General features: G+C 32.6%; 2 protein-coding genes across 14 annotated transcripts in view; both read left to right on the forward strand.

The window, feature by feature from the left end:
* Positions 1 to 15,629, forward strand: part of LOC117122611 (echinoderm microtubule-associated protein-like 3) — a 49,936-nt gene extending 34,307 nt beyond the window's left edge. For 12 of the 13 annotated variants that reach the window (XM_033268248.1, XM_033268249.1, XM_033268256.1 and 9 more), the window contains 16 exons: positions 870 to 1,020; positions 1,821 to 1,970; positions 2,722 to 2,797; positions 3,249 to 3,347; positions 4,084 to 4,170; positions 4,496 to 4,633; positions 4,807 to 4,944; positions 5,348 to 5,464; positions 6,509 to 6,661; positions 7,213 to 7,451; positions 8,103 to 8,114; positions 9,990 to 10,087; positions 10,674 to 10,874; positions 11,101 to 11,193; positions 12,349 to 12,479; positions 13,484 to 15,629. In XM_033268248.1, the coding sequence (XP_033124139.1) occupies positions 870 to 1,020; positions 1,821 to 1,970; positions 2,722 to 2,797; positions 3,249 to 3,347; positions 4,084 to 4,170; positions 4,496 to 4,633; positions 4,807 to 4,944; positions 5,348 to 5,464; positions 6,509 to 6,661; positions 7,213 to 7,451; positions 8,103 to 8,114; positions 9,990 to 10,087; positions 10,674 to 10,874; positions 11,101 to 11,193; positions 12,349 to 12,479; positions 13,484 to 13,612 (2,012 nt within the window). In that variant the 3' untranslated portion in view covers positions 13,613 to 15,629. The remainder of the gene's footprint in view (positions 1 to 869; positions 1,021 to 1,820; positions 1,971 to 2,721; positions 2,798 to 3,248; positions 3,348 to 4,083; positions 4,171 to 4,495; positions 4,634 to 4,806; positions 4,945 to 5,347; positions 5,465 to 6,508; positions 6,662 to 7,212; positions 7,452 to 8,102; positions 8,115 to 9,989; positions 10,088 to 10,673; positions 10,875 to 11,100; positions 11,194 to 12,348; positions 12,480 to 13,483) is intronic. The other variant, XM_033268251.1, reaches the window with a different exon arrangement.
* Positions 15,630 to 17,108: 1,479 nt separating this feature from the next.
* The window catches only part of LOC117122612 (angiotensin-converting enzyme-like), a 30,828-nt gene continuing 29,769 nt past the window's right edge, over positions 17,109 to 18,167 (forward strand). Inside the window, exon 1 of the mRNA XM_033268261.1 lies at positions 17,109 to 17,366. Coding sequence (XP_033124152.1) covers positions 17,166 to 17,366 — 201 coding nt within the window. The 5' untranslated portion in view covers positions 17,109 to 17,165. The remainder of the gene's footprint in view (positions 17,367 to 18,167) is intronic.

Genomic DNA, 18,167 nt, shown 5'->3' on the forward strand with positions numbered 1-18,167 from the left:
ACAGCCCCCCATCAGCTCCCCAATTTCAAGACTTCTAGATATGCCACTGTTTGTCTTAGCAAGTGCACTGGACCTTTCCAGAGTGTAAATCACACTTAGCAACTGGCATCACCACCACCGATACACCACTGTTTGTCTTAGCAAGTGCAAAAATCACTGGCATCACCACCACCACCACCAACATCATCACTGTACTACTAACATCAGTAGCAACCTCATCATAAGGCCTAAAAAAAATTGTTCATTTGCCCTTTAATGCTGAAAATTTTTGGGCAGACGCAAACATTTAAAAAAAAATTTTTTTTTTCTCCAGTCACCAAAATTAACATGTTCAATCGCAATGCTTGCAATTAAGCCTGTCTTACTGTTTGTTTTTTTCAAAGGGTATTCACCAGACTGAATAAAAATAACTCATAATCAATATTTTGCAATGAATTTAGGCCTACAATGGCAGTACCTTACATCAGACACCAAATTTAGACAACTTTCATGTGCAAAATGAAATGAATTAAAAACACCGCCCCTTTTTTTCTGTGAGCTAGGGGGCGGGCGCTGGAGGGCAAAGAAACCATTTCTTTAGGCCTAATCAATAGCATCATCATTATCTTCATCATCACAGTTGTTATCATCATCAGTGCCTCATAGAAATCATAACATCATCATAAAAAGTATTATGAAGTCATAATCTGACGATAGTCATCATCATGATTGTTTTTACAATAATTGTTATATTAATTTTTATCATCTTTTTTATTATCGTCATCATCATCCAGATTTTTCATCACTATATGTCATCATCTCATTCATCAGTAATCACAATACTAACATTACTACTAAAGTAGCTATCTGTTGAATTTTTTTTTTTTCAGGGTCAAGGGTGACTCTGAAATTACCACAAGAACCAGTAAAGATGGAAGTGGTTGTTAGGGAGCAGCCAATGTCTCTTTACATCCCAGATAACTTCATTGACAAGAATTTTAAATGTGAAGCACCTAAGGAAAACCTTGTACTTGATTGGATGTAAGTGCACATATGCATCCTATTTTAATTTATATTATTAGTATTGTACAGATAGAAAAACATTGATTTTTAATACTATTATTGTATTTGGGTACAGTGCTAATACTATGTAAATTACTACTAAGTAAATCAAACTTGTTTGCCTTGAAGGAGCAGAAATGTAAGCTTTGTACAAGTCAAGAGAACATTGGAACGAGCCTCCAAACCAAATTAGAATAAAATTTAAATATATTCAACTAACAACATTTAAAAACTTGATTAAAACCCTATAATAATAATATAATAATAATAATAATAGTTTTATTCATTTCCACTGCAAAGTTACATTCTCTTGCCTTAATCCAAATTAAGTTCCTTTCTTTGTATTTTCTTTTTGATTTTTTCGTTTAATTTCTGTTCATTTGATTTTTATTTCTCGAGGTTGGTCCAACGGGAGGCGCTATACAAATCGCAAATTATTATTATTATTATTATTATTTGCATTTTTTGTTTGTTCATGTGATGCACTTGCGAAACAATTTCTGTGTCACTGAAAGTGCTATCACTTCAAAGACAGAATAAATAAGTAAATATACGCCTTCTTTTAAGTATTTGAATCAAGGCGGGATCTCCTAAGAGATATTTTTTAATCATAATTCATGGTACATTTAGGGATGTGTGTGTTGGTGTGTGTGTTGGTGGGTGTGTGTGTTGGGGGAGGGGGTTATTTGTGTGATGTAAATTGTTTGTGAGTTGTTTAAATCATTTTATTATACTATTTGATAATTTTTTCAATAATTAAATATGTTAATTTTGTATAGATATGGATATCGTGGTAATGATTGCAGAAATAATCTACATTGTAATGCCAGTGGTGAAATTTTGTACTTCATTTCATGTGTGGCTGTAATCTATAACGATAAACAACACAAGCAACGATACTACAGAGAACACACCACTGATATCAGAAGGTATTCTTGTATTCATACTTAACTTCCATCTGACACTAGTATCTTGAGATACAGTTGATGAAGAAGGCTTTGAAAGCTTCTTTCGACTGGGTCATCATTCCTTAAGCAGTCTATCCTTTTGTGATGGATGGACTTTTTCTTGTCCTTCTCCCATTTATTTCTATGGTTATCTTTTATAATTTATTCTTTTGATGTGCCTAAAGGTACTGCTGACCTTTCCTTTATATCTTTTTTTCAAATGTTTAATGCTTTCCTAATCTCTGCATTGCTTATATAACATCATATATCCTGAGACACATCATTTCAATATGTCCAGCCTATTCTAATCTCTTCTTTTAATTGCCAGTACTGTGATCAACAAATGTGCCACATAAACTTCAATGCGTTTGTTCATTTTTTAGATCCTTGATTCTTGCTCTTGTTTCAAGAGCATTAACACAGTACTGATTTGATTGTCTGCTAAGATTGTAATCTCCAACGATAGACATTATTAAAGACACCTTTATTATGTCAATATATAAGCAGGGTGAATCACTGTTCCCTGATATAAGTAATCACCATTATGCAACACTTAGTAATTCGCTGTTTAATATAAATTGTTTGATTGTTTCAGAACCCACTTTAAATAAACTTAGGTATCAAAAAAACTCAAACTGCTTAAACATGTGGCAGCTAACTTTAGCTGATTTTTTATATTTTTACCAATTATATTTATTTATATTTTATTAATTTACCATATTTTAAATTTTAGTATGGCTGTTCATCCAGACCAGGTTACTATAGCAACTGGACAGTCTGATTTAGATGGTACTAAAAAAGGAGTAAAGGTAAATTGACGAAATAAATAGATCTCAGAACATAAGGGCTATGTTCTCACACGGCAGCTAACGGTTATCGGATCCTGCTAACCGTTACCTGACGTGCGAATATGATGATCAAATCACTGGCTAATAAGAAACTGGAAATTGTAAACGTGTACGTGTGATTGGTTTATGATAGAAACACGCTCAACTTGCTAACCGATAGCGGTGCTAAACGTTAGCGGTATCCTGATACCGCTAACGGTTAGCGCTAACTGATCAGGCGTTCTCACACAGGTGCTAACGGTTAGCGCTAACATTTAGCTCCTCATCCGGATACAAGGTCTCTTGTGAGAACCAGGCTAAGAACATTGTTGGAGTTATCTCTTAACAAAACTTGGTATATCTGTTTTTGTTTACTATACTACATAACTATTGTGTGTTAAAGCTAAATATATTGACAAATCTTTAATTTCAGATTTGTATTCGAATTTGGAACTGTACGACTTTAAAAACGGCTCATGTTATTGAAGACGATGGGTTCCAGCAAGCTATCATATGTCTCTCTTTCTCGCAGGTTTGTTTGATAGTATTGTTCATGACTTTTTTTTGTGAAAACTGTGTTGATGGAATAAAATGATTTTTGAGTGTTTTAATTTGAAATTTAAAGGATGTATATAGTTTGTTGAGCAACCAAATAGAAGTAAGGAAGCAAATTGCGATAATAAACCCATCGTTGGCAGTGGAAGAGACTTGTTAAATTCACTTCACATTTGCCATCTCTCTTGAAATAATAGTATAAACAATTTAACAATAGTTTACTATCAGAAGTGGAAATTTTAATAAAGTAGTTTGGAATTCAACTTATTGTTTTAGAAGAGGCAATACAATTTGATAAAAATGAATCGCATCATTCAAATTTTATTTTATATGTTATTAACATAGGCTTTTCTTTTTTTCTTGATTTGAACACACATTTCACATACGATGTGTTTTCCTCACAAGTAGACCAGCTTGGTTTGACATCACCTCAGTGTTGTTGCTGAGTCGAAGTGCATCTATGTCCCCCATTCCCTTTCTGTTGTTGCATTTTATGATGTCATAGTACATATGTGGTATAGGTTTTGTCCCCCCTCGTTTCAATTCTTTGTGTCTTTTGTTTTACTTATCCATAGGGCTTCTTTTCCAGTATTTTTGCCTTCCATTTGTGTATGTGGTTAAATGCTTTTTTGTAAAAATTCTGGATCAAATTATGAAATGTCTACTATAGTTATGATTAATTAATCTGAGATAAATTGTATTTGATTTTGCAGAACTTACTAGCAGCTGTTGATAACTATGAAACTCACACAATGTCCTTATGGGATTGCAAAACCTTTAAGAAAGTAGCTGAAACTAAGGTTTGTATTAGGATTAGTCAAGATAGATATATAGTATGCTGTCAGAATGATTTTAAAAAGTAATAAAAACAATTGTAATAACAATGTTTTATCATAAATACCAGAATTTATTTCAAAATTGTGATTCTGTCATTGAATCACATCATGACATAGCTAATTTTAATCAGCAGCACCACATTTTTTGGAGAAGGCTTCTGGATTTGATTAAAATGTAAATACAGGTGTATTTTTATAATGTGCCCTGTGTGTGTCTTTGTGCCATGAGTCTTTTGATGGATATTGGTGCATAAAACATTTTGTAATATTTTCTGTTTTTGTTTTCTAGTGCAATACTGATGTTGTTTGCCAGATTGGTTTCCATCCAAAGATAACAACACGTATTGTGTCTGTTGGAAAAGATCATCTGGTGTTCTGGGATCTGAAGGGGACATCTATACAGGAGACCATGCAAGCAGATTATGGAGTGAGTCTTCACAAGAATCATCTCTTGTTTTTGTTTCTGGAAAGTCAAAATTTCTGTTACAATAATTAACTGTAATCAATTGCTTAGTTTAGAAAAAAGTGGATTTTAATAGTCTCTGAAGTATTTGTGATTATGTAATTGATAACAGCATTGCATTTTCTTTTACACTTTAGGAGCATGCAAAACCTAAATTCACCATTTGCATGTTGTTCAGAAGTAATGGAGATCTGGTAACTGGCGATTCAAATGGAATGATTTGTGTCTGGCTAAGTGGCCAAAATACAATTAGTCAGGTCATACGAACAACCGAAGTAAGCAATATCTTTAATATTTGTTTTTGTGTGGTTGGATATGAGTGATTATTACAGGGAGATGTAATTTATTATATGATTGAGGAGAAGGCATGCAGTTTGGTGTCATCAGGAATGTTTGTCACATGCTGAACATTCTCAGTTGGCCATACTTCACGCCAGGTTGCAGTGCTGATTGGCTCTGAAGTGTCCATGCTATCATGATTCATGACATAAAAAGTACATATATATATATATATTTTTTTTTTTTTAGTAACCCCAAGTGGATTCAATGGCTTTCTTCGGGGGGTATTTGTATTATTTTAAAAATTCTATCAGTGACGGATTGATGTGGTTTCCACATTCTTAGTGTGAAAAAAATGAGAATGATAAATTTCTATGAACTTTTTTTTTTTTGCTTCAGTGTCCAGTTTTTGCTCTTATACCATACAAAAATTCACTAGTAAGTGGCGGCCGAGATGGAAGTCTCTGTGTTTGGGAAGTCAAGGAAACAATCAGTAATAAAACAAGCGAATTATTTGTAAGATTTTCTTCATCATTTGAAATAATCAACACAACAGTAGACAGTCTAATCTATTCCAAATGGTTTACAAAATCATGTAGGCCTTGCCATTTAGCTAACAACTAGCTCAATGGGCTGTTAACTAAAGATTTTACTAGACCCCAGGCTATATTTGCTAACATATCTTCTTATTACTTGTAATGATGGGGAAAAAATCAACTTACTGAATATCAAATGTGTTGAGATTAGAAGTTACTGTAGCATCTTTGAAATATTGTAAATGAATTGATGATTTTGGATTAATATCATATACAACAGTGATTACATTAACCTAGTTATGAGGCTTGTACAGAATATGTAGTAAAAGCGATATAATTTTCTAATTATTTGCTATATCACTCGGAAACAAGGTGAGGAATTGTGGCTAGTCCAGTTTGTCTTTTACAGACAATGGCCTAGTAATAATAATAATAATAATAGTGTAGTTTTATATATTTATTCAAGAATTAGCAATTAGCATAAAGTGTCATTTTATGAAGGACACAAGAAGATATTGGCATTGTAAGATTTTTTTATTCCAAGAAGCATGTGCTCCAAAGGCTTAAGTTATCTTTTAACATTGCCACACTTTTGACCACCACAATCTGTACTGCACACAAGGAGAATCTTCACCATCTCACACTTGACCGCACACAAATAGTAAATCTTTAACACTGAATCACCACAATTTTGACCACTACACTCTTGACCGCTCATAAGGTGAATATCGTTCACAGCATCTCGACAATTTTGGACAGTAATTGCTTTTAGTTTTACTTTTTTTTTAGGAAGGTTACATCCCACAGTATTGTTATTTTCAATGCATAGCTTTAAAATATTTCCATTTCATATTCAATAATTGCACCCACATCAGGGTATTGAATGTTACCAAAATCAACAGAAACCGAATAAATCCTTTGTATGGCTTTACAGTTCACCATCCAATTTAAGGTGCACTGTGTTTTATATGTATATATATATATATATATATATATATATATATATATTTTGTTTTTGTACTAGATTCCAACTTCTGCTGGTGGAGTACGAACTATACTTATTGTTGACCAGTTTATTTATGTTGGAACAACATTGAATTGCATTCTGGGATCCAAGTTGTCAGAAACAGAATCAATACTTTCAGGGGTCGCTATTGAAAAGGAATTAATCACGCAGGTAACCTAATTGCAGAATGTTTTTTTTTTCATAGTGTATTTGAGTTGTATACAATTTTTTTTTCTCTACCTCAAAAATTTCATATTAAGAATGTACATGAATAATTATATTTTAATGAAGCAGAATAAAAGGTCAATGCTATCATAAGAAAAGGTATCAGACAAAGAATTAAAAAGAAAACCAATCCAACCTCTTTCTGGGCAAGCATCATATAAATAGACCATAATAGGTTGCATTAGCAGTAGCAAATGAAATCCTTTCATTAATGTGTCTAACCTCACTGACAACATAGCATTAATGCTTACATAGATGCGTCGGCCAAGTATGTATATATAACAACATTGAACTATGGAATTTATCGCATATATTACCAGCAGTAAGATTGGTGGTAAACCTGAGTAATTTTATCTGAAGAGCATCACACCATATGTGTGGTACAAAACAAAATAGTAATAAAATGTCTAACCAAAACTACTGTTAAGTATGACTTATATGTCTATATCTATTTATGTTTAATTTAATAAAGAATGTTTTTTTTTCTATTATATAAGGGCCACTATGATGAAATACATGGCTTAAAGGTTTTCCCAGCCCAGACAGCACTGGCGCCAGTAGGATCACAGACATCACAGGGAGTTTTCCTTACTTGTGGGTATGATGGCATGGTGTGTTGCTATGATACCAATACCCATCATGCTCTTTGGAAGCATTGGATTAAGGAGTGTAACATGCAGTGTATGGACATTCATCCAAGTGGAAAAATCCTGGTCACAGGTGCCAAAAGCTCAGAGTAAGTGTTGGTGAATAACTTTCTGAAAGTAGCTGATAGGAATTGTTTATGCACTGTAAATGTTTGTGATGATCAGAATACATCTTATCCATGTATATGCTTAAAATATGTATAATAAGTAGACAACAAAGAAATAACTTTCTTGAGAAGGTGACTATTGTAAAGTCTAGCTTTTGTTTAAAAAATAAAAGATTTTTGATAAACTTTATGCTCAAATAGTCACCTTCTGAAGAATGTTATTTCTTTTTGTCTACTTATTTTATATACTGAACAGATATTGATAATTGTAATTAAGGTTGGGCCGTGGTTGAGTTGAAAAGTTGAGTAGTGAAAACATCAACATGATGTACAAATATTTTAATATGTTTTGCCATGTGCATAAACAGTATGTTATTAAATACATGCACAAAAAAAAATTGTTTGTGTGGTAGCAATGGTAGCTTGCAGAATTTACAGTATGATAATATTTCAGGTTTGAATCCAAAAAAGTAAGGGTGGGGAAAGAGCACCTTCTCCCTTTTCCACTTCACACTTCAGCATCCTGGAAACTACTGTTTTAAGTAATTTTTAATCTTTGATTATTGTTTTGTTGTTTATGTCTAATAATGTTCCACAACTTTTTAATTTCTTTTGTTTATGCTGTTTCGCCAGTATTGGAAGCAGGTTGGTTTACCACAATGTTTTTTAAAGGATTGCATTTTGGTTGTATGCGTTGACTTGAATGTACAGTTTAAAAGTAGAATTAAAATATTAACTTAATAATGAAATAAGCTTTGTTAAAATGTTTGGTGCTATTATTGTAAATAAAAAAACTGCTGTTTTAAATATAAACACTATTACTTACATAATAATTATATAATCATCCTCTTCTACATCATAGAAGTGCAGTCAAAAACCTATTACATACAAACATGATGCATAAGATATTCAAACCCATGCTCTTAAGTATGTACTTTCCCCCTTCTCCATATACCCACACTGTCCCTACAAGCTTGCATTTAATGTCAGAGATATGATAACATGTTATTGACTTGTTCTGTTTCTCTCCTCTATGGGTTTCTTTACTGTGATTTCTGATGTGTTTTTTTTAAATATATATTTAGATAGGATAAACAATTATTATAATTTGCTGATGTATCATGTTGTTGGTATGTTTGCTTGAATGCATTTAACAACTGCATGTATCTTGCATCTTTGATTATCAGTGGTGTATCTAGGGGTGCATTGGAGGTACAGGCACACCCCCCCCCAAAAAAAAACAAAAATGCTCATACCCCCAGTCATGCCCTCTTTGAAAATGTTCAAAGCCAAAAAATTATGCTCAAGTAGTTAAAAATCACCTTAATTTGCAACCTAGTATCCCCTCACTTAATCATCTATCACCCCACTCGACCTTTGCGCTAAGTCCCCCTCCCATTTCAAGAATTCTAGATACGCCACTGTTAATTATTCCATGCATCAAGAGGCTATACTGCCTTGCATGTGGTAAAAATAAAGGAATAAAAGTTAAATGTGATTGTTTATGTATATTGCTCTTTGAATGAAAAGTTATGTCAAAATCTATTGACTTCTTTACTTTTTGATGTTATTCAGTAATTGTTCTTAATATTATATTACAAAAATGTATAAGTTACTAAAATATTTCTTAGCTTACTACCTTTTTTAATACTCTTTCTTTTTAGTTCAGCTGAAAGTCAGTAATGTTAGTTCTGCCCCACCATGACAAAAGGAAGTAACTGACAATTTTTCAAAAACGAGTTTTTTTTAGTCACTATCAAAGAACTAATAATTTGAAACATATTGATATATTTGAGTATGTTCAAATCCCACTCATTAACAAGTAATTAGCAACACAAAAAGGAAGTAAGAGACTAAAAATACAGTAAAAAACCACCAGGAAAGGAAGCAGGGGACAAAATCAACATGCTCCATATTCCTTAATTACTCAAAGCAATGCAAACATCATTGCTTCATTTTGTCATGGTGGGGTATTATAATACTAGTTATATACATTATATAGATATTTCTGTTATGCTTGAAACTGATGAATATTAAAATGCTATTTTTACTAGAATATATTTTTTCCTTTAAAATTACTACACACATTTTGATGAGTGCCACCATGCCAACATCTTCTTGAGCAACATCACAGTGGTATTACTATACTGCGATATTGTGCTGGATGGTAAAAAATGATTGTGTTTAAAAACTTGTGCTTTTAAGAATGTTTTAACTTCGATTCATCTACATTTCAATGGGTGCTATACTTTTCCAATTAGAGCTTTATGATCACACATTTGTATATCAGATGTATTATATTATTAACTCTATGCATATTTATGGTATACATTAATATTTAAATTATAATATTTATTTTTGTCACTGTAATGATTGTATAAAGTTTATGTAATATACTACAGCATTACTTGTTTTAATGTGTTTTAAAATTGATGGATTATTTCTGCTAATTAATAATTAATATGGACAATGTAATAAATTTGAAGATATATAATACAACAAATGTGATTTTTCTTTCAGTTTATGTTTCTTTAGCATGACCGTAGAGGGCAGTTTGTTTGAGTTGAATAGAATGAAAATAAGCAAGAGCATGATAACGACAGTCAAATTCTCCCCTGGTGAGATTCAGCAAAAAAGAAATACAGAATAATAAGGGTCATCCATTATTTTCATAAGACTACAAAACATACCCTTTTCTGTGACCTCCTCCCCGTCCTTCCCATGAAAGAGTACTAGAATAATAAAATGTTGATTTGTGTCATTTTGAGATTATCATTTTTCATAAAAGAGTCCATACGCCTACACTTTCAACCTTCCTCTAAACCATATATGTACTCTTTTGAAAAGTATGAAAATTGTGGATGGCCCTTATAAAAAAAAATATGTTTTTGAATGGGAATAAAATTTAAAAATATATTTACATTGTAAAATTCCTTCTCACATATTTACCAGAAGGCTAGATAAATTTATCAGATCATGGTATTGTTACAATAATGGAGGTTTGAATTCAACTGGTTATAGTATTGCACACAGCAGACAGGAAGGCTGGTTTACTGAAAGACTGTATTGGCAAGTAGACAGACAGAGACAGAACTATTTATGCATTGCTTAATCTTCATAATAATAATGGTTTTATGTTTATGTACCTCATAGCTATTTTTTCCCTTTAAATTCAATTTTTTGTAATTATTTATCTCAATTCAGATGGACAGGTACTAGCAGCTGGTTGCCATGATGGCAGAATTACTACAGTAAAGTTACTAGACGATGGGAGGAGTGCAGAGGTCATTGGGAAGTGCAATATTCACCAGAGTTCAATTACAGGTCTTGATTGGTCAAAAGTTAAATGTTACCATGGAAACTACATTCTACAGAGTAGTTCAAGTACTCTTGAGTACTTCAACTGTAAGTATTTGTGTTTTTTATGTTGTTGTTTTCATTTCTGAGAATGTATTGTTGATAACAGTGCTGATAACATTGATACTACTGTACTGTACTAGGATAAAAACATAAACTTTCTTAAACAGAGTACATAAAGAAAATAAAATATTAGATTTACATAGATTTTCTAAAGAAATACTATTGACATTCAATTTTAAAAAGTCATTAATGATTTGTAATCTATTTTTAGTTACATCTTCATGTGAGTTGATCAACAACTTAGCTGAAAGTCGTAATGCAGATTGGATAACAAACAACTGTATGACTGGCTTTTATACAAATGGTTTGTATTAATCCAAGTTCCTTGCTCTTCAAATCTGCTTGTCTTTATAGGTTTTATCAAACTAAGTAAAGTGAAAAATTATGACTCAACATTTGAACTACCAAGTAGTAGTAATAATAATAATATTAATAATAGTAATATTAATAATAAAGGTTGACTTATAGAGCGCATATCGTCGAGACCTCTATGCAGTAACATGAATGTGAAAAAAAAACTTTAATCCAACCCTAACGACATGCTAGTTTTACTCCTTAAATTAAGCACAGTTGGCCATTGACCCCGAGGAGCTCATCTGCCCTTTGTTCAGCTATTTTGTTTGTTTTTTTTTTTGCTGCTGGGTAACCAACCATTCACCCTTCTACCTAAGGGTGCACCGCTAAGGCCGTAGATGGCATTGCCAGTTAGTCGCCGACTGCTTGAGTAGATGCATTATAAACTCATACCAAGTACAGTAAAAGATTAAATATAAGTGGTGTTTTTTTTTTTTTGTAATAAAGTTCAAAATTCACTCACTTTTTCTTTATTACCACTATGAAATTTAAATTTTTCTCCAAAAAACATTCATTTTTACTCATGTGTAGACAGTGAAAACCACAAAGTTAAATCATTGTATCTTAACAATTTATCACCATAATAATGAATAATGTATTGTTGACATTGTCAACATTTTGGTGCTTACATTGAATAGTATGATATTCTGTGCAAAATAAGCAATTGTATTTTGAAAATGTAACATAACCTGCCATCTTACTAATAGACAAACGGACATATCTCCTGTTATCTATAATTTGCACTGGCTTTCCATTAATTCATGAGTATAGTATAAAATTCTTCTACTTATATTTAAAGCACTGCGACTTACCTACTTGACCTCCTTCCTAAAATATGTCACCTTATCCTTATAATCTGTTCATTGTTTCAAGATTTAACACCAAACCTACGGCCACATATCTTTATTTTCAGCAGCCACACTTTAGAACTCCTCCCTCAACACAATTGCCGACTCACCTTCAGCCGCTATTTTTAACATTTAAACATGCACAGTGCCTTTGAATTTTACTTCGGTTTTGTAATATTGGCGCTTTATAAATGATTATTGTTGTTGTTGTTGCTGTTTTTGTTGTAAATGATATTCTATTTTTGCTCAATAACCAGGAATTTGGGGTGGTGATACAGATGTTACAGAGTTCAATTATGTTACTAGATCACATGATCAGAATTTGATAGCTGCAGGTGATGAGGATGGCAATGTTACATTGTTTACATATCCATGTTGTAAACAAGAGGTAGGATTACTATTTTAACTAATAGGAAACCATAATACAGGTTTCCCCAATTAAAGACCACATTTGGGACTGGGGTTTCCATGGTCTCTAGCAGCGTTGGTCCCTGATTAGAATAATAAAGATAAAATACTGTTCATTTGTGTCCACAGAAAAGTGGTCTTTAATTGGAGGTGGTCTTTAGTTAGAGGGAGACCTGAACTGTTAGTGAGCATTATTAACAAATCCCAGCAACAACTTATACAGATAATAAACTTTAGAACAAAAAAAATTAAATAAACTTTTAATTATGTCAACAAATATATGCAGATCAAACAACATTACTAATAATCTCACAATTCAGAAAAAGACAATCTCAAAACAACATATTAAAGTACGTAGGTTAATAATAAGCTGTTTGTAAAATCTGCATTAATGAGAAAAGAAAATGTATTGAATCCTATGTTGTAAAATATAATTGTTTTCTGAATGAATTTCTATTCAGCTATATTTGTCCAAGTTGGTTCAAGGGATAAAATGTACAATTTTTCTTCTAGTTTAGTGCTTATCAAGGCCCTGTACAGTACTACATTCCATTGGATTTTGATTTTTTAAAAAGTTGGAGAAAAACTTAGTTGGGTTAAAAAGCTTGGTGGTTAAGATGCTTGCCTTCCAACCCTGGATCCTGGGTTCTAATCCTCACAATTTTACAGGATTTTTTTCTCACGACCAAAAACTACTCTACTTCTTAAGCCTCATAATAAGCATCTTGTCTGTAATTTTATGGCTTGTGAAAGGAACTGCCAACTATGAGTAAGACAGGGATTAAGTTCGTTATTGGAAATCCTTGGGCTATCTACAGTATGTGGTTTTCATTAAATGGTTAGGCAGTTCCATGGCAAAACAACGTAACTGCTTTTATATTTTTTTTAATATTTTGTTTTGCCTTGGGACTGCCGCGTTGTTGAATTTGAATTTGAAGTTGAATATTATCTATAAAAGAAATATAATTTTTCTTTTCCTTTCAGGCAAAGTTTAAGAATTTCCGTGGTCATACATTTGGAGTGAATTCTGTAGAATTTGGAGAAACTGACAAATACCTCATCTCAATTGGAAATAGGGATTGTGCAATTATTCAGTGGACCTTGAAAAAATAAGAGAACACTTAAATATACAAAATATATATTATAATTTACCTGAAAACTAAAACATAAGTAATACTTAATACTTTGAACAAATTATTCATACCCGAGTGAAGATTTAGCTTGGTAGTTAAGAGGTACTTTCCTTTCAGTCCCAATGTCAAGGGTCCAGATTCCATGAAACCATGATTTTTCATTTCATGACTAAAAACAACATCACTTCTTGGCATGCAACAGACTGAGTCATTGACTAACGCAACTCAATGGAGAGATGCAGGACTTTTCGTTTGTATGATGTTCCGCTCAATCTGTCATTACATGGATAATCAACGGACGCATCACGTCGCGAATCGTTCGCAGAGAGTGGAGATGGTCAGCCGAGGGTTGTATGCTCATGCTATGGTACGGTGCAATGTAGCGAATAACTACTGCAACAACTACTGTATGTAGGCCTACTACAGTATGTTTAGCTGTCTGTTGAATGAGAATGACATGAAAAAAAATTATACGAATATCAAATTGACACTAAGTCCCCATTTAAGTTTTAAATTATTTTTTGAATACAGTTTCATCAAATTAGATTTGCAGCTAAGTTGGATGATACTTAAATAGTTGACAAAAGATGTTTGGTTGCTCAATGTTATTTTATCTGGCAATGTAAGTGCAAATAATATATTCCAGGGGTGGAAAGTAAAAAAAATGAAGAAAAACAAGAAAGAAAGAAAAACAGATTATTAATGGGCCAAAATGCATCATAGGTTATTGCCCCGAAACCCTCTAAGATAGTCGTATCTCGATCGCCCCCACCCTTATTCAGACATCTCTGGATCAGCCCCTGTACTCAATCCTAATATTAGATAATATGATAGAATTTAATATATTTGTCGATCGATGAAGAAAGTGTCTTGAAGCAATATATAAACTTTTTTGTATCTGTTTATTATCAGTGCTGAAGAAGTATTTTAAACAGTTGTATATCAAACTTGGTAATTGAAGATCGCCATTGGCCTTTAAAAAAATGGTTTGTTTGCACTCCTCACCAGCCCCTAACCCACAAAAAAATAGGGGTGGCAAAACAAAAAACTTTAAAAAAGTTTTTTTTTAGCTTTTGACTTTACAAATTAAACAAAAATGTGAATGAATTGATCTTTATTTTTTGCTAGATGCCCTACTAAGTTGTCTAAAGTTGTTGATTGATGTAAGGTATTGCCATTCTAGGCCTACATTCATTGCAAAATGTCAACTGTTGATTTTTTTTATTCCATCTGATGAGTAATCTTGAAAAAAAAAAACTTTTTCCACCCACTCTTTTTTTATAATTTTATAAAAAGAAGAGCAAACCAACAATTTATTTTTTAAGCCTTACCTAGTTTTGGTTTGTGGGATTGGCAGTGTTTGGTGTGTATGTATCCTGCCTTATTATTGGGGCACTTCCTTAAAGTTTAAGTCGCTCTACTTAGGAATTGATCATAAACTGGGCTGTATGTATATGTAAAAAAACTGCACAGGATAATTGCAAAATTCTTAAGTAAAATGCATTTCAGTCAGTTTTCAAGTTTGCGTAGTTAAATTAAACATTTTCGTAGTATCTATAATTTGCCTTGAGTGCAACCAGATTTATGGGTCACTTTTGAGTTTTACAATAATCAGTAATCTGACAAATCTTAGTGGTCTAGGGTCCTTAGGGATAATGTAGTCAAAGGTCCTGATGGCAAAATAATTTCCCTGGATGTTAGGCAAACAATGTGTAGACCTATATATATCGGGTCCTATAACTATGATAAATTTACCTATAGTGTCTGTTTCGGTGTAATACGTCCATAATGAGGCAAAATTTCCGTAGCAACTTGAGAGCTCTGTAATGCATATTAAATTATTAGTAGGCATATATATATATCTGTTAGCTTGCATGATGAATTGTTATGTATGAATAGATATGCATGATGAATTGTTATGTATGAATAGATATTATATTATTGAAGGCAATTAACATTAAATATATAACCAATAAAAGTATATTTATTAATAATTATGTTGGATATCGCATTTTGATTGTTTTTCAAACGTTGTAGTTAAATGATTTTAATTCTTTAGCCGTATTTAGGATGTTATCTAAATGTCAGTTGTTCAAATTGTGATTTTGTTCCGAATACTGTTAAGTTGCTAAGCTTATACAACAGTAGTTTTGAATTTAACACCGCCGGTAAAGTACATGAGAATTCGCATTAGGACAATTACACGCGGCGTGTTCTCATTCGAGTTTAACTAAATTTAATTTTAACTAAATAGAAAATTGATGTTTTGAAATTCTACGGCATAATGCCTTGGCACAATAAAGTATTCTTATGAAGCTATAACACCTGCAGTGACGGATCAAGAATTGTTTTCTGGTTAGTAGCAATCGAGAACCAATTGTCTAGGTGAAATATGGTCCAAAAAGAACGGTTGTATGTGTTACATTTCCTATTTGATCACATACGCCGACTTGACTCAACTAGTTTCACAAATGAAATGGATATTCACAACAATGCAGCAAAGTTCCACAATGGAAATTGAACTTGTAACAGAGTAGGAACACCGGTACATTTTAACAACCCTTTTCGGTATTCATTTATGAATTATACTCAATTCTTTTCATTCAAAGTTATACAGGCGTATCTTTCGAGTATAAATAATGAATGTATTTAAAAATTGAACATGAAATGAACTTTTTCTAAGAGAATTGGGGACAGTCTTAAAACGTGAGAAATGTTTAATATTCTACGACGGGACTATCCCCGACGCAGACCATCGCGTTTAACTCACACAGACACGACGCGACGACAAATTTTAAAGAAAGAAAAAATAAATTAGAAAAAACAACGGCTATTTCTGAAAAAAAAAATAAATCCTTCCCTTTTTGGAAGTAAAAATAAACAAAAAAAGAAAAGCCAAAAAGAAAAGTAATAATTGATCGTCTAAAACCCCTCAGAGGTTATTTTCGGAACCCCTCGGGCAATGTTGTCTCGGATCGCACTCGATCCTCACATCCATAACCCGCTCTAGATTGACACTAAATTAGGAGGCACATCCTTCATATATGGTCTATGCTTCGACATAGTATGGAAAAACCCAAGTATGGAAAGTCACCAAAGTCGCCGAACAGAATAACCCAGTGCAAAAAGATTGGGAAAAAAAAGTATGTAAGTGAAAATATTTCTTTATTCTTCATACTGGGAAAAGCTGTTCAGTAACATATCTACTGTTCTCCCACAGGGCCCAGTACAAAAAGTCAACAATAACATTCACAATTCATAAAAACGTACAACATACAAAAGCTAGAAAGAATACATTAACCAGATCATAACATTTTAAAGATTGTTTACACTTAATATTTATAAATCACTACAGTATTGGTATGCTGGGAAATTCACCCCATGTCTGAAGCAGGTCTAAGCAAAATTTATGTCAATCTGAGGGACGCCCTCAATAGCTAGTCGTCACTCGACAACTAGGTTTAGACCAATGAAACTCGCAACTTGTGATCATTTCTTGATAGACATCGTGTCGTAAGGGTTCTGTTATCATCATGGCTGCTCCTAAGTTTTTAGTAGTATGCCTTTTATGTCTTTTAGGTCTTGTGAACGGCATGGGAAGTAACACAAATGAAGCAGAGGCCATCAAATTCCTTAATGAATTCAACGAACAAGCAATGATTGAATATTATATTACAACAGAATTATCTTGGACCTACAACACAAATATAACAGAATATAATCAACAGGCTATGGTAAGTAGATAAATGTTGTTAAGTAGTTCTGTTGGCTACGGCGCGTTAAATGAGTGCGTGTATATAGACTGCCCAGTAGCGGATTCAAGAAGGGGTGGGGTCCAGACATTTTTTAGTCCGTTTCGCTTACTTATTTCTTCAAAGATTTTCAGAGGAGGGAGGATTAAAAATAAAAATTAAATTTTGTTTTCTTATTTAGCTAATAGTTTAGCCATAATCATATAGACGGAAAAATAAAAATAAAATGTTATTGGTGAATGTATAACAGGATGGTTAAATGCTTCAAATTTATATATTTGGGAAGAAATATACATATCTTACTTTGGAGACTTGAAGGCAGCGGAGGGCGTAATAAAGACATATTTTTTTTCTGGATTTTCCACATTTTCGTGGCGGATAATTGGCCAAAAATTAAATTTTATTTTTATTTGAAATCATTAATATTTGCAGTCGGTGGGTTCGCTAAACAGGGTATAAAAAAAGTCTCGTATCTAATTGTTGTTACAGCTCAAGTATCGGAATACGATAATCTGTGTTGATTCTAAATCATGTCAACGAAAAACCATTTCGAGACCGTGATTGATAGTGAAGCAACGTATAAAATCTGAAATAAAAAATATCTATAACAAACAAAAATGGTAGGAAATATAACAATAAAACATGGGCTGAGAAAGGGGTGGATGATCACAAAGGCCTACAAACTGTATGAATCTTCTCCCTAGTGGCAACAAAAGTGATGTCTATGTTTAAACCCAAATTAACACAGTGAAACTGCTTGGGCATTAACTGCTCACACAGATA

The sequence above is a fragment of the Anneissia japonica genome, unplaced genomic scaffold, assembly GCF_011630105.1.
Source record: "Anneissia japonica isolate Jap-2015-1 unplaced genomic scaffold, ASM1163010v1 scaffold287945_len1679841_cov205, whole genome shotgun sequence".
Taxonomy (NCBI): Eukaryota; Metazoa; Echinodermata; class Crinoidea; order Comatulida; family Comatulidae; genus Anneissia; species Anneissia japonica.